This window comes from Lactuca serriola, chromosome 5 (assembly GCF_051521515.1).
Source record: "Lactuca serriola cultivar US96UC23 chromosome 5, Lser_US96UC23_V15, whole genome shotgun sequence".
Classification (NCBI taxonomy): Eukaryota; Viridiplantae; Streptophyta; class Magnoliopsida; order Asterales; family Asteraceae; genus Lactuca; species Lactuca serriola.
In genome coordinates this window covers 242,222,288-242,236,336 of record NC_136412.1, presented here as the reverse complement: position 1 = coordinate 242,236,336, position 14,049 = coordinate 242,222,288, and the positions used below count along the sequence as shown (strand labels likewise).

The 14,049-nt window shown below is 34.8% G+C and overlaps 2 protein-coding genes across 2 annotated transcripts; one reads left to right on the top strand and one right to left on the bottom strand.

The window, feature by feature from the left end:
- The first annotated feature begins 1,576 nt into the window (after positions 1-1,576).
- LOC145053863 (T-complex protein 11) lies at positions 1,577-6,910 on the top strand. Its single transcript, XM_079001977.1, has 9 exons — positions 1,577-2,032; positions 2,713-2,834; positions 3,074-3,518; positions 3,607-4,491; positions 4,582-5,157; positions 5,253-5,477; positions 5,562-5,901; positions 5,983-6,166; positions 6,251-6,910. Exons 1-9 carry the CDS (start codon positions 1,838-1,840, stop codon positions 6,729-6,731), a joined length of 3,453 nt encoding a protein of 1,150 aa, XP_078858103.1. The 5' UTR covers positions 1,577-1,837; the 3' UTR covers positions 6,732-6,910.
- An 83-nt stretch (positions 6,911-6,993) lies between these two features.
- LOC145053864 (ATP-dependent DNA helicase Q-like 4A) lies at positions 6,994-14,049 on the bottom strand. The gene is made up of 26 exons (XM_079001978.1): positions 13,863-14,049; positions 13,347-13,404; positions 13,103-13,270; positions 12,684-12,741; positions 12,042-12,455; positions 11,685-11,855; positions 11,450-11,580; positions 11,006-11,363; positions 10,782-10,913; positions 10,543-10,629; positions 10,323-10,450; positions 10,122-10,242; positions 9,882-10,033; positions 9,674-9,809; positions 9,455-9,578; positions 9,308-9,378; positions 9,112-9,180; positions 8,869-8,988; positions 8,597-8,755; positions 8,436-8,516; positions 8,195-8,356; positions 8,051-8,106; positions 7,842-7,977; positions 7,654-7,748; positions 7,456-7,533; positions 6,994-7,349 (listed from the first exon to the last, which is right to left on the bottom strand). Exons 2-26 carry the CDS (start codon positions 13,349-13,351, stop codon positions 7,115-7,117), a joined length of 3,447 nt encoding a protein of 1,148 aa, XP_078858104.1. The 5' UTR covers positions 13,352-13,404; positions 13,863-14,049; the 3' UTR covers positions 6,994-7,114.

The following is a 14,049-nucleotide window of genomic DNA, read 5'->3' as shown; positions in this document are numbered from 1 at the left end:
ATCGACACTAAAAAATGATGAAAATTATAATTGAATTTTATTAAACATAGATAATAATAATAATAATAATACAACATTACAATTTAAAAATTAATACTTTGATTAATACATGATAATATTCAAATAATATTAAATTAAATATATATATTAAAGTTAAATGGGTTGAAAACGGGTTGATAATTTTTATCCAACCCAACCTATTTAATTAAATGGGTTAGACGGATTGACCCATTTAAATTAAATGGGTTGAAAATCTCGATCCAACCCGTTAATTTTAGGTTGGGTTCGAGTTTGATTGGCGGGTTGGTTCGATTTTTGCTAGCTCTAGGTTGAAGCATACAATTTAATTATTTCAAGGTCATTGATCAGTTAGCTTTCCTATACTAACTTTAATGGCAAAAAGCTTATTAAGTTATAAAACGTGTCTAACATTTTTTTTAAATCAATACTCATAACAGAGAAAAGTTCATTATTAAAGTTACAAGAAAACAAATTAGAGATGTACAAACATATAGAAAAAGATCATAGTCACGTAGGGTCGTAGGCATCGAAGAAAATAAGGATTTGAAAAATGTAGTTTTTATTTTTGTGTTTAAATTATTTTTTTTTGGCTTTTAAATTTTAATGATTCGAATTTTCTTTCATTCAATAGCGTCCACAATATATGCTTTTTCAGTAGAAGTTATTAGATAAGTAAGCTATTGAAAGTCAAAAAAAAGTTATTTCGATAACTTTTTAATTCAAAAACTTCACATTGTTTTTAAGTTTTGAAGTTAATGAATAGAGATGTTTCGTATTTTAAATATTATTTGATTCATTTGCTTTATATTTTGATATTAATAGACTTCGTAAGTAAGTTTTGTGAAAAGAAATCCTATATTGTGGACGTTAAACTTTTTTCTTGTTGATACGATACTAAAAAATTTATTGAAAAAACTCATATTTTAGGGGAGTCTTTGGCAAAGGAGTTGGAAAAGAACCATTTACATAATAAACTTTACGATTTTTATTGAAAAAATCATATAACATCTATACGCCGAGTGAATTGAAAAAGATGGGAGATATATTAATAAATTATTTTAGTCACTAAATATTATTTATCTATTTAGAAGAATACAATGTTAAGCATGACATATAATCTGTTTTGATTATTTTTGTAATAATTATTAAATTATCGTAATATTAATGATTATCTATAAAAAAAATATTTGGTGGCTCACTTTTATTTGCACATAACCTTCAAAAATAAAAATCAATGAGCCGATTGATGCTAAGTAAATAGAAATGATTTTTATTATGACTTTATTGGAAAATCTTATCGCATGTAATGTGAGTAACATAAGATAATTAAAATGCTAACATCATAATAAACAGAATACAGTTTTTTTTGAAGAAAATGAAGTATGTTTTGTTGGAGGGAGAGGAATTATAAAGAAGAAAAATGAAGAACCAATAATGTCCAAAAAGTTACTTAAGGGACTATAACTGATAAAAACTGTACTAAAAGGAAGAAAATGTAAGTTTTATCACATTTCTGAATTTAATCTCACTTCACCCCCTCACATCATCCCTCCGTTTCCAGAATCGTCATCTCCTTTTCTCATTTCTCTCTCTACTTTCTCTCTCTCTAAATATATCCATGTCCTGAATTTATATAATTATTATATATACGGCTCCATAGACAACGCGTGTGCAATTCGAGAGAATATTTATATCCGTCCACATACAATTCCTAAATCATTTTGAACTTTGTTCTTAAAGCAGTAAAGTGTGATTGATCGGTTGTGAAGGGTTTATATCCAATTTTATTTGTAATTTTCGTTGATCAGAGTCATCGATGGAGGTTGGAGTGGATAATTCACCGGAGATCGTCGGAGTTGCGATGGAGTTTCCGGTCGTCGACGGTGCAGGGTTATCATCGCCTCCAACTTTGCCGCCTAGGCTTCGCCGAAGACTAACCGAAACAAAGGCGTCTCCTTCTAGTGTTGAAGAAATCGAAGCTAAGCTTCGGGATGCAGATCTTCGTAGACAGGTTAGGTCTCTTGCTTTATGCAGTTTCATAAATACGTGATCAATTCATCAAATGATCATCGCTTCTTCTTGTTTGCTTTTTTGTTTTCTGAGAAAAGTTCACGGAAATTTTAAGGTATTATCACGTAGTTGTAAAGAAGAGTCTCAAAATCTGCGAGTTTTTTAATTCTTTTCTTCCTTTTATTATTTTGTACTATTTATTACAGAAAAAGACCCAACTTTGGAGTATGTTTTTGAGAACTACGCTGACTAAACATATGCTTAAGTTCACTAATTACTGATTAGGAGCGAGTAAATCCTAGATTATTATCTTTATGACAAGTTTATGATGAAGTAAAATCCAGTCTATCTTATTACGTGAGCATCTTTTTTCCATACTGTATTTCGTTTGTTTTGTAAGCTTCTTTTTGTTGTTGTAGGTTGTCCTCGAGTTAGGTAAGGTGGTTGCTTCAGAATCTTTTCTAATGGTGAATCAAACGATTCTAAGTTCTGTAGTTTGACCCTTTAAGCAATTGGAGACCAAGATTCTTGTATTTTTAACTAATTAACCGCTCAAAATTTGTATTATTTCTTGTTTTTAATCTTATCTGTTCTTGAGATTATATATTTTAGGTAAGATGATTGCTTAGACTTTGAGGTTCTTTCTTTTGTTCTTAAATTTCTCTTTTTGATCATCTGCAGAAATTTTATGAGCATTTATCAAGCAAAGCAAGGCCAAAGCCCAGGAGTCCTCCACAATCTGCATATGAAGAGAATCTTGGTCAACGTCTTCAGGCGAAGCTCCTGGCTGCTGAACAGAAGAGGTAATTTTTATTAAAATATTTCATCTTTTTCTTTATTACACCAAACCAGCCAACACATACTTCCAAAAAATTTCTAAGGTGACCTCTGATTGCGACATGTCTCTTTTGTTTATTGACAGAAGTGCTATAGCATACAACGTTGTTCCATGTGAACTTTAGTTCTTATCTAATTATATACCTACTATTTGGCACCTTTTGTAATCATCATTAATTGATTTCTTTATTGTTCAAATTATCAGGTCTAGCATTTTAGCAAAAGCCCAATTGCGTCTAGCAAAGCTTGATCAGTTGAGGCAAGCAGCAAGAACTGGAGTAAAAGTGCGTGTGAAGAAAGAATGTCAAGAACTTGGTACAAAAGTGGAATTAAGAGTAAGGCAAGCAGAAACAAACAGAATGAGAATCTTGAAAGCATACAGACAAAGAAGGGCCACATTAAGGGAAAGGACATCAGAATCTCTTATAAGAAGGATTGCAAGAGAGAGTAAGTATAAAGAGCGTGTTTGTGCTGCTATTTGTCAAAAAAGGGCAGCTGCTGAACAGAAAAGATTGGGATTACTTGAAGCTGACATGGAAAAAGCACATGCCAGGCTTTTACAAGTAAGAAAGGTAGCCAAGTTGGTCTCTCAGCAGCGAGAGATTGAGAGGAGGAGATTGAGGGAAACTTTGGAAGATAAACTACAAAGGGTATGCTCGTCTTTTTTACTTTTATTTTTCCTTGATACCCTTTTTCTACATCTCAAATATGAACTTATTTCCGGCTGATATATTACAGGCAAAGAGACAGAGAGCAGAATACCTAATGCAAAGAGCAAGGCTACATAACACTATAGGTGCAAATTGGTCCAAGAAAATGCAGAATCAAGCTGACAATCTTTCTAGAAAATTAGCAAGGTGCTGGAGGAAATTTCTTAAAAAGGGGACCACCTTTGACTTGGTCAAAAGTTACTCTGTTTTAAACATCAATGAGGATCATGTAAAGTCAATGCCATTTGAGCAGTTTGCACTTCTTATTGAAACACCCTCAACACTCCAGACTACAAAATCTTTACTTGAAAGGCTGGAGATTCGTTACAAAGCTATGAAAGGCACTTCATCTGGCATCAACTCCCATGGTCAGGATGACATTGATCACCTTCTTAAACGTGTAGCTTCACCTAGCAGGAGAAACACCACCCCCAGAAGTGCTGCTGCTGCTGCCCGGAGTAGACACGCAAAGAAACCAGTGGCTGCCCGAGCTGCCCCCAAGTCACCAGTTAAGTTATCAAGGTACCAAGTGAGAATAGTCCTATGTGCATACATGATTCTTGGTCACCCTGATGCGGTTTTTAGTGGGCAAGGGGAGCGTGAGTCTGCTTTAGCCAATTCTGCAAAGAAATTTATCCAAGAATTCGAGTTGCTGATTAATATAATATTAGATAGACATCAAGAATCAAACACTAGAAGCACATTCAGATCACAGCTTGAAGCTTTTGATTCTGCATGGTGTGCGTATCTGAATAGCTTTGTGGTTTGGAAGGTGAAGGATGCTGAATCTTTAGAGGAGGATTTGGTGAGGGCTGCATGCCAGATGGAAATTTCCATGATGCAAAAATGCAAACTTACACCTGAAGGAGATAATGCTGATCTTACACATGATATGAAAGCTATTCAGAAACAGGTTCTACTACTTTCCTGAATCCTTATAAAGAAGTTGAGTTCTATAATGCTGTAATAGAAGTGAATGAAAGTATGTTGCTATTTGTTGCAGGTTACAGAAGATCAACAACTGTTGAGGGAAAGGGTAATGCACCTGAGTGGAGATGCAGGAATAGAACGCATGAGGAATGCTCTTTCTGATACACGAACAAAATACTTTGAAGCAAAGGAGAATGGTAGCCCTGTTGGTTCACCAGTGCCACATATACCCCCATACAATGCTGACTCAGACAAAAGAAACAGAAGTGAAGAAGAGCCTAGCCGTGTGGTTCGTTCCCTATTCCAAGATGATGCTTCCAAACCACTACAAAAAGATGTGGGCCCCTCTGGTGCTAATAATCATTCTGTCAGCATGGAGAATGAGTTGATTGTGAATGAATTTGTTCATGGGCAACACCATTCATCTGCCAACAGTTTGAATGCTAGTGACGAGGACCAGACGATGGTGAAGGTACGACAAACAATGGAAAAAGCTTTCTGGGATGGAATCACGGATTCCATTCATCAGGACAATTACGATCGCATTGTGGAATTGATGAAGGAAGTGAGCGATGAACTTTGTGAGATGGCTCCTCAGAGTTGGAAACAAGAAATCATTGAAACAATTGATGTTGTTATTCTTTCACAGGTAGACTGTTCTTTGGATTTCTTTCTCTACTTTTTTTAATTTGTTTTCTTTATCTTTTATAAAATCTTGTTGATTTTTATTTCCCGTCTTTATAGTTGTTGAATTCTGGAAGTTTAGACATGGAGTATCTAGGGAAAATTATGGAGTTTGCATTAGTGAGCCTACAGAAACTTTCAGCTCCAGCAAATGAAAACAATCTTAAAGAATCCCACCAAAAAGTCTTACAAGAACTAGCTGATATATGCCAAAAAGACAATTCTAACCATTCACATGCCATAGCACTGGTTAAAGGCTTACGCTTTGTCCTCGAGCAGATACAGGTATCTTTTCTACCTCAAATAAAAAAATAAAAATAGCAATCTACTTTCCATAAAAATTTTAAATATTTAATTTCTGTTTTTTAGGTGCTGAAGCAAGAAATTAGCAGTGCCCGTATAAAGATAATGGAACCATTACTAAAAGGGCCCGCTGGTTTGGAGTATTTAGGAAAAGCATTTGCAAAGCGATTTGGTCAACCATCCGATGCGTTGACTCACCTTCCGTTGACTTCCAGATGGCTTTCTTCATTAGGGTCGACCTATAATCAGGAATGGAGTGACCACAAACAGACCCTTGAAAGTTTGCAAGATGGTTTACCTAAGGTGGTTGTTCCTTCTACTGCTCTTAGAACTGGTGGAAGCTTCTCTAATGGATTGCAAACTTCATCCTCTGTTTCTAATTCTATAACAGATGCTGATGCTGCAGGTAATGTATTTTGATTTATAAGGCTTCATTTCAATTTTATAGATCGTTTTTTTTTTAATTAATTTAATTTAATTTTTCCAGATAATCAGTACTCAGAGTGCAAGGGAGAGAAGCGTGATTTGTTAGTGAGACTCGGTTTGCTGAAGCTGGTGAATGATGTTTATGGTGTGACTCAGGAGGAGTTGCCCGAAACATTGAAGCTCAACTTTCTCAGACTGAGGGTTGTTCAGGCCCAACTTCAGAAGATCATTGTGACTGCTACAAGGTAAATGACCATTCTACCCTCCTGAACCTGTTGTGTACTTTTGACCCAATATTTTACTCTAATCCTTTGTATTCATGCTTACAGCATACTAGTTCTTCGACAAACACTTGTAATGGAGCAAATGATATCAACACCCGAAGAGATGGAAGCCACAATACAAAAATGTTCAACAGAGCTTTTACAGATCCTAGACACCATGGAAAACGCGGGCCTTGAAGAAATCGTTCAAGTTCTAAACAAAACCGCAGACAAATTTGATAAGTCCAATGATCTAACAAAAGCCGAATCAAGAAGACTCGTGATGGCAAGAATGTTGAGAAAAAGTGTACAAGCCGATGACTCTGTGTTTGTGAAGGTGTCTAGGGCGGTGTATTTGGCTACCAGAGGGGTGTTACTTGGCAGCAACCATGGGAGGAGATTGGCAGAGATGGCACTCCGGCAGGTGGCGGCGGCGGTGGTTCTTACCGATAGAGTGGTGGAGGTTGGGAAGGTGTTGGGGGTGATGGCAAGTGTGAGTGGGAGTGTTCATGGAGCGTGGTATGATAAGTTGGTTGAGAATGTGTGAGTAGTTGTGTTGTTTGGTTTGTGATTTGTACATATATAAACTTGGTCAGTGGTGTGGGATTTTTAAGTACATGATTTGTGTAGAAAATGTGGTAGTAAATAGTGTAAGGGAGGAGGTATGTGTAAATTTGCTACTAAATCCGTGTATGTAAAGGGCATGAATAAAAAAATGTTTAGTGATGATGCTTTTGTTATCTGTTATTTTGGTACTTTTCTCAGAATATTAAAACTAATCTTTACCATAATAGAGCAACACGAATAGCTCAAAGCCAAAAGAGTAAACAAATAATTAAACAAAGATCAGCTCAAGAAAAAGTGTTCATAATTAATAAAATAACTGAAGAACAACTAGTAAATACACCATAATAGAGCAACACGAATTGCTCAAAGCCTCCATGTAGATTCATCATCAGGATAATCAACAATCTCAAGACCATTTGTGGAGTCTGGTCCCTTATAAATGAAGTCATTATGATGGCCTCTCTTTGGAGAACTGATGCTATCACTATCACTATCACCATTGATGCTGATGTGTTGGTTTATATTGGAATTATAGTATTCATTGAGGGTAATCTCAATGGTTTCCAGTACTCTATCCCCATACTTGCTTACTTTTGCCCTGTGTTAGGTTAACATTGTTATTAGCCACCAAAAATGCTGTTTCTTTTTGACATAATGGACTAAATAGAAAGTCAGGGACTCCATTAAGTTATAACTTTTCTTACTTGCCAATGCCATTAATCTCAAGAAGCTCTTCTTTAGTTCTAGGGACCCTTCTGCTGATACTTTGCAGCGTAGCATTCCTAGACCATGAAGAAAAAAAAAACAATTTTAAATACATGACAAAACATAAGATATTTCAAAATTGGATCTTGATTTCAATAAAATAAACTTTGGATACAAATTCATAAGTAACAACTCACCCAAAGATATGATACGCCATCACCCCTTCCCCTGCCTCCTTAACAAGAAGAGTTCGAAGCTCTCGCAAAGCACCATACAATTTGGTTGAAAGATTCTACAAGTTTTGCTTTAATTAAGTAGAAATAAAAGCAAGTTTAAAAGAATTATTCCTTAGCCATCTTTAAACCCTAAGACTAACAGAGTATACCGAGTCTACTTCTGGTTGAGATTGAGCAGGAGCAGGAGTATCTACTCTTGATGGAGTTTGTTTTGATGCTGTTAAGAAGCCCTTTGCTGGAGTAGTAGTAGTAGTAGACTTGGATACTTTAACAGCCGTTGGAAACCTACAAGTAGCATAACATCCTGAAAGTAAACCAATCCCAAAAACAAAAAATAGAAAATAGAAAATATATTTACCTTAACATTATGGTCTTCTGACCTTCAAGTAAATTGCACGCTTTCTTTTCATTTACCTAAAACACAATTAAAATTAACAAAACCTACACACTACGCAACAACTATAAATTTGAAAAATAGAGTAATGAAAAGTGAAAACCATACTTTTAGAATTGATGAAACAGATCCATAGAGATCACTTTTCTTAATATCCTCTAAAAGGATCTCCTCAATAACAAGATGACGTAGCACACGTGAAGCGTCTCCTTTTGCTACATTTTTTCCAGCTCCATGTAACTTTAAGGTATCGTGTTGATTCTTCTTGACCTAAATTTTGATATTTGTCAAGTGACAATGTTGCAGATTATAAAACAAATAAATTTTAAAAACAGAAAGAATGAATTACAATTTGGTTCATGGAACCCCTGTAGACTTCCAGGACATACGTTCCTGAGAATTCTTGTCGAACTGATTTCACTAATTCAACCTGCAAATTAACAATTTAATTGAGCAAATAATCATACAACGAACGCCATGTTAGAAAAATAGATTTTATAATATCATAACCAGATGCTTTGCTATTTGCGTAACATCCTTGTCTACGAGAGTATGCGTCTTCGAACAGTTATCACATGTTTTCTTGCAGCTTAAAGGATCGAATTTTTCTCCAAAATGAACAAGTTGTAGAAAACGTCGACAATCAACTTCGTTCTCACAGTAACTGACCTGAGGTAAATAAGAAGTGGTTATATTTTATAGATTTCGATACTATTTGTTTGTATGAATTATAATGATATGATCATATCAAAGTCAATAAAAGAAATATCAGAATTAATTACCATGCGCAAAAGGTTCTCTGTATTTGTTTCCAGTACTCTTCCAGAATTTAAAGTAGTTGAGCGAGATGCAAAAGAGCTCTGCTCTATGGATCCATGACTAAGCATATGTTTGACCCGAATCTTCAAAACAGTTTAAAACGTATTTGAGAAAAGAAAATGAAAATGAGGGAAAGTTTCTTTTCATGGGATTCTTTCTTTATGCATTAAGTATAAAAAAGAAACAAAAAATTGATAATGACTTACATAATCACTATAACTATAATACAGTATGCAAGAAGAATGCTGCCCATCTCTACCTGCACGCCCACATTCCTACAACAAAGTGTTCCATGAGAAGCAAGAAATAGCAACATACTTTCATTGAATTGAACTTAAGTTATAAAAAAATATCATCTAAATACATAGATTTTTTAAAGTGAAATGTGATCACAAAAGGTACCTGATGGTAGCCTTCAATGGATTTAGGAAGAGAATGATGAATGACAAACCGAACATCCGGTTTATTTATACCTAAAACAATCATATTTTATAACATTATTATTAATTACTTTAATAACAAGACTAGATCACATTCCATAATCCATACCCATTCCAAATGCTACAGTTGCACATATTATGTTAACCTCATCTTTACTCCACATTTTTTGAACTGATGCACGTTCATCAGGATCCATACTAGCATGATAAAATGCAGCTTTGTGCCCAAATTCCTGAAAGATGAGTAACACCATAAACCCTAAAAATCACAAGTGACTTACTTCATCAATACACAAAGAGAAAGACAACAGAGCACAAAAGAAGAAACCTGCAACTTTTTAGCAACTTTCTCACAGTCATTCCTTGAAAGACAATAAATGATTCCACATTCATCAAAATGATTGTCCTTAATGAACGTGTCAATATCCTCCATACATTTTTTCGTTTTGGGTATAACTGAAAACCTGAAATATTGACATGTTTAATATGTCATACTATTTATTAAACAGATCATTATATTTATATTCAAATCATACCTTAAATTTGGGCGATTGAAACTTTGCCTGAAAATAATACAGTCAACAAGACCAAGAGCCTGCACAACATCTTCTTTGACACTGGCTGTGGCAGTAGCAGTTAATGCCAACAGGGGTATATTCGGAAACTTTTGTTTCAAAATACCAAGACTCTGTACATGTTACATAGCAACAATGTTATATAAGAACCTAGAAAAACCACAAAGTTTTGAACAAATTTGTAATGGTATAATTAATAACCTGGTAATCTGGTCTGAAATCATGTCCCCATTGGCTTACACAATGTGCTTCATCAATCACAATTCTATCTAGCAATTCTCTTGCATACAAGTTCTCTAATTGTCTCAATAAAGCATCACTTCTGCACTCACATATCAAGTCACTAAAAAAGTTAGCAACATAATAAAAGAAATAGCTAAAGGAATAAAAATAAGCACTTACTTTGCTACTTTTTCTGGGGTGACATATAACAGTTTGTAACTGCAATGCCCTGAGCAGAGATCTCTGAGAATGTCTTGTTGTTTGGTCCACTCCATATTTGAACTTAAATAAGCAGCAGGTATATTTGCCTGTTATTGTATCCAAACACAAGATTTGATGTTCACTATAATAGATAAATGTGAAAATGTTCATAGGTTGAGAAATAGCAACATGTACATACCTGCAATAAATGCATTATTTGATCTTGGATTAGAGAAACAAGAGGTGAGATCACCAATGTGACACCTGGACAAATAAGAGCAGGTAGCTGCAAGAAAAGGGTGCAAGACACATTTAAACTCAATACATTGGACATAAAAAAAAGCACACTTCTTTTAACCAGGCTCTTAACATTTGTGGGAAATTAATTAAATAAAGCAATAAGCATCCAAAATCATTAAAAAAAATGGTATGTAGTACCTGATATGTGAGACTTTTTCCACCTCCAGTTGGCATTAAGACAAAAACATCATTTCCACTCATTGTTGCATTAATCACTTCTCTTTGGTTGGGACGAAATGAATGATTCCCAAACACTTTCTTGTTATTAGCCTGAGAGCAGAATCATCAAACCGTTATTTATATCACGACTAAATTCAAAAACATGCAAAAGTGAAAAATAAATAAATGACAATGCCACAAACCTCCAGCTTTTTGGTCCAAGAAAAATCTTTTTTGCTCCATTTCTTGTCATCTGAACCATCAATATAATTAACTTTGACATTCTTTCGGACATACAGTTCCCTTTCCACAGGAGTTGAAAAATTGCCAAAATTACCCACTGAGGAACATGATATTGATGGTGGGTCCCATTTATTATGCATGTAAAATTGATCATCAAGTCTAACAGGATCAACCCTTGAGGTAAATGCTAATGGTGTTTGATACTTCAAATCTCTAGCAGTTGTAAATGCAGAAAAGTTTGTTTTGCATCCTTCATCATCCATCAAAATAGAAGAACAATACTGTTTAAGCTGTTGGATTTGCTTTTTTAGTTGCAGCCTATGATTACATCATGCAAACATATATCAGGTCCCAAAAGTAAAATTCCATTATTCTTTTTTTTTAAAACAAAAATGGGACATCACCTATCGTGACGAAGCTTTTCCAATTCATCAGAGTTCAATTCACTATCATTGTCAATGAGATCATTTGATATGGAAATAAGCATATCCTTCATATCTTGCAAATGGGTTGCAGCTTCTGGGCAAGTTCCTAGCTGAAACAATTTTGGAAGTTGAATGCCTTAAAACCATGAGTATACAGTGACACATTCCATATAATAATGTGAGATTTGTTTATATAATGTTTGAAATTACATGCCTTAAAACCATGACCACAGTCCACATCCAGTTCTGGAGGTAAACTTATGTCCTCACATGCAACAATACTATTATTTGCAGCTGGGGTGAAGGGTGGAGAACTTGAGATTGATTGTTGTATTGTGCAGGATGATTGAAAGTGTTCTGTAAGTGTTTGATCCACATCCAAATTCTGCAATTTGAAATTGACTGATGATGAGATGAGATCAAGATATTATTACACTTATAACATGTAAATACAAAACTCAATGTTTATTTTTCGTAGCATCCTTAGAACATTACTCTACTCAAAGGTTATCTGATAGCATTTAGAAGTAATGCAGCATTCATTTAGAATCATATTAGTGCTACAAATTACCTGATAAGTTTCCTCATCATCAATCTCTTGAAGCCCATGCAAATGGTACCAATTTTTTGCATGATTCCTGTTTATGCCACTTATATCATTTCTACAAACGCTTGTGGAATCTGACTCATAACCCCCATTCTGAATTGTTTCAGCCCTTTTAGTTTCAGTGACAGAAGTGGTAACTGTTGTAGAAAGATTGGTTGTTTGATCAGGTTTGATATGTTCAACATTATTTTCATTAGAATTTTGGTCTTCCCAAGTTTGTGCTGTAAATTTGTTATTCCCATCAGAGGAACATTGTTGAGAAGCTCTTTTATCATCTTGAAAAGAGGCTGAATAACCATTTTTTTCCACTTTCCGGCTTTTACCAGGTTTTATATAACTTCTAGAAGACAACTTGAGGTTGGAAAGAGCTTGCCAAGCCTGTCAGAAGCTCATATAATAAAAAGTTCCATTTTATCAGTAAATATTTAAAAAATGGAACAACTACTGTTTTTTAAAGAGTCCAAGATCATATAATCCAAACAAAAGAGAAGGTTTAACTTTACATGTTGCAAGAAGGATAAAAGAACTAGGAGATGAAAGAAACATTAAATGTTTCCCGTGTTAAAAATGGTGAATTATAAAATGCAGCATTGAAATATGTGTTACCTTTTCAGCTTGTGAATTGTGTGCCTTTGTAACATTCTGAACTTTACAAGAGAATGATCTGGAACAAAGAAAAAAAATGGTGGGATCTCAAACTTGATATGACCTTATAAGAATATTAGAGAGTACAGGCAATCTTCTTAAAGAACCTCTTTGGGCTGGAAATATTAAAAAAAAAACAGAGAGATTAAGTGCTTTAAAAGGAATACACTCTGTCCATAATAAATAATCCACAAAGATGAAGGATTTAAATAACCAAATTTGAAGTTTTTATAAGCCACATTGACAGCATGGTTTAGAGTGTTGGCATCTACTATAATAACTGTAACTACTATGATTAAAAGAATACTAGATAAAAGAGAGACAATACGTAAGTAGGTAGTCAAGAAAGTAAACAACATAGCCATGGCTGAAAAACACACCTTGCAGTTGCAGCCTTTATTTCTTCAACAGAAAGTTTTTGTGTTGACAATGAGATCAGGAAGTTAGATTTCAAAATCTTATCTTGGCTCAAGTATTTAGCATGTTGAGACCAATTATGTCTCATTGCCTTGTCAAAACCTATAGAATCTCCACCACCGTTTCTGCTACTGAATATCAACCACAAAGAGTTAATCTTAAAGCAAAAAACAAAAGGGGGGAAAGAACTAGGGTTACTTTTCTTACCTCATGTTGTTATCCTAGGTCACTCATTGGCAAGTTCATCGAGCAATGAGTAACTCCCCTGCTTGTAAATCACATCCAAAAGCAAATATTAGATAAAAAAAAATTATGACAATTTGGAGCATCAACTGACAGCATGGACAGTAAGCACACAAATGTTGACCTTTACATCTCCTTGCAGATGACTTTTATGTGTAAATGCAAGTCATACAAGCATAAGAACGATAACATGTATCTTAAGAAAACAAATTATAAATGCAAAAACATGGATAGTGTCAACTGATAACTGGAAAAGAATTCTTCACCAGAGTCAAAAAGCCACAGATGATAAAGCTTCAAATCGTTGCCCGTTTCACGTAATCCCAAAAGAGAAACTTGCTTATTAGATATCAATCCATTTGACAGTAAATAGCCAAGAAACGGCTCCATCAGCAGATAACTTACACAATACCTTGTCTTAAATACAACCGAAGATGGATTTTATAGACAATCAAAACGAAAATGGAAGTAAGAAGCTACCATTTGACATATAGAACTGATCGATGAATAGAATCTGTGGATGAACGACAGAATGGCGTCTGTGGCGGTGGCTGCGGCGGCGGTTATGACGAAAGAGCGCAGTTTGAACCAGGCCCTGATTTCCCGCTTTCTTTTCTTTTCAAATTTTGATGAAAGTGAGAACCGAACACCACGGAAAGATTGAGCT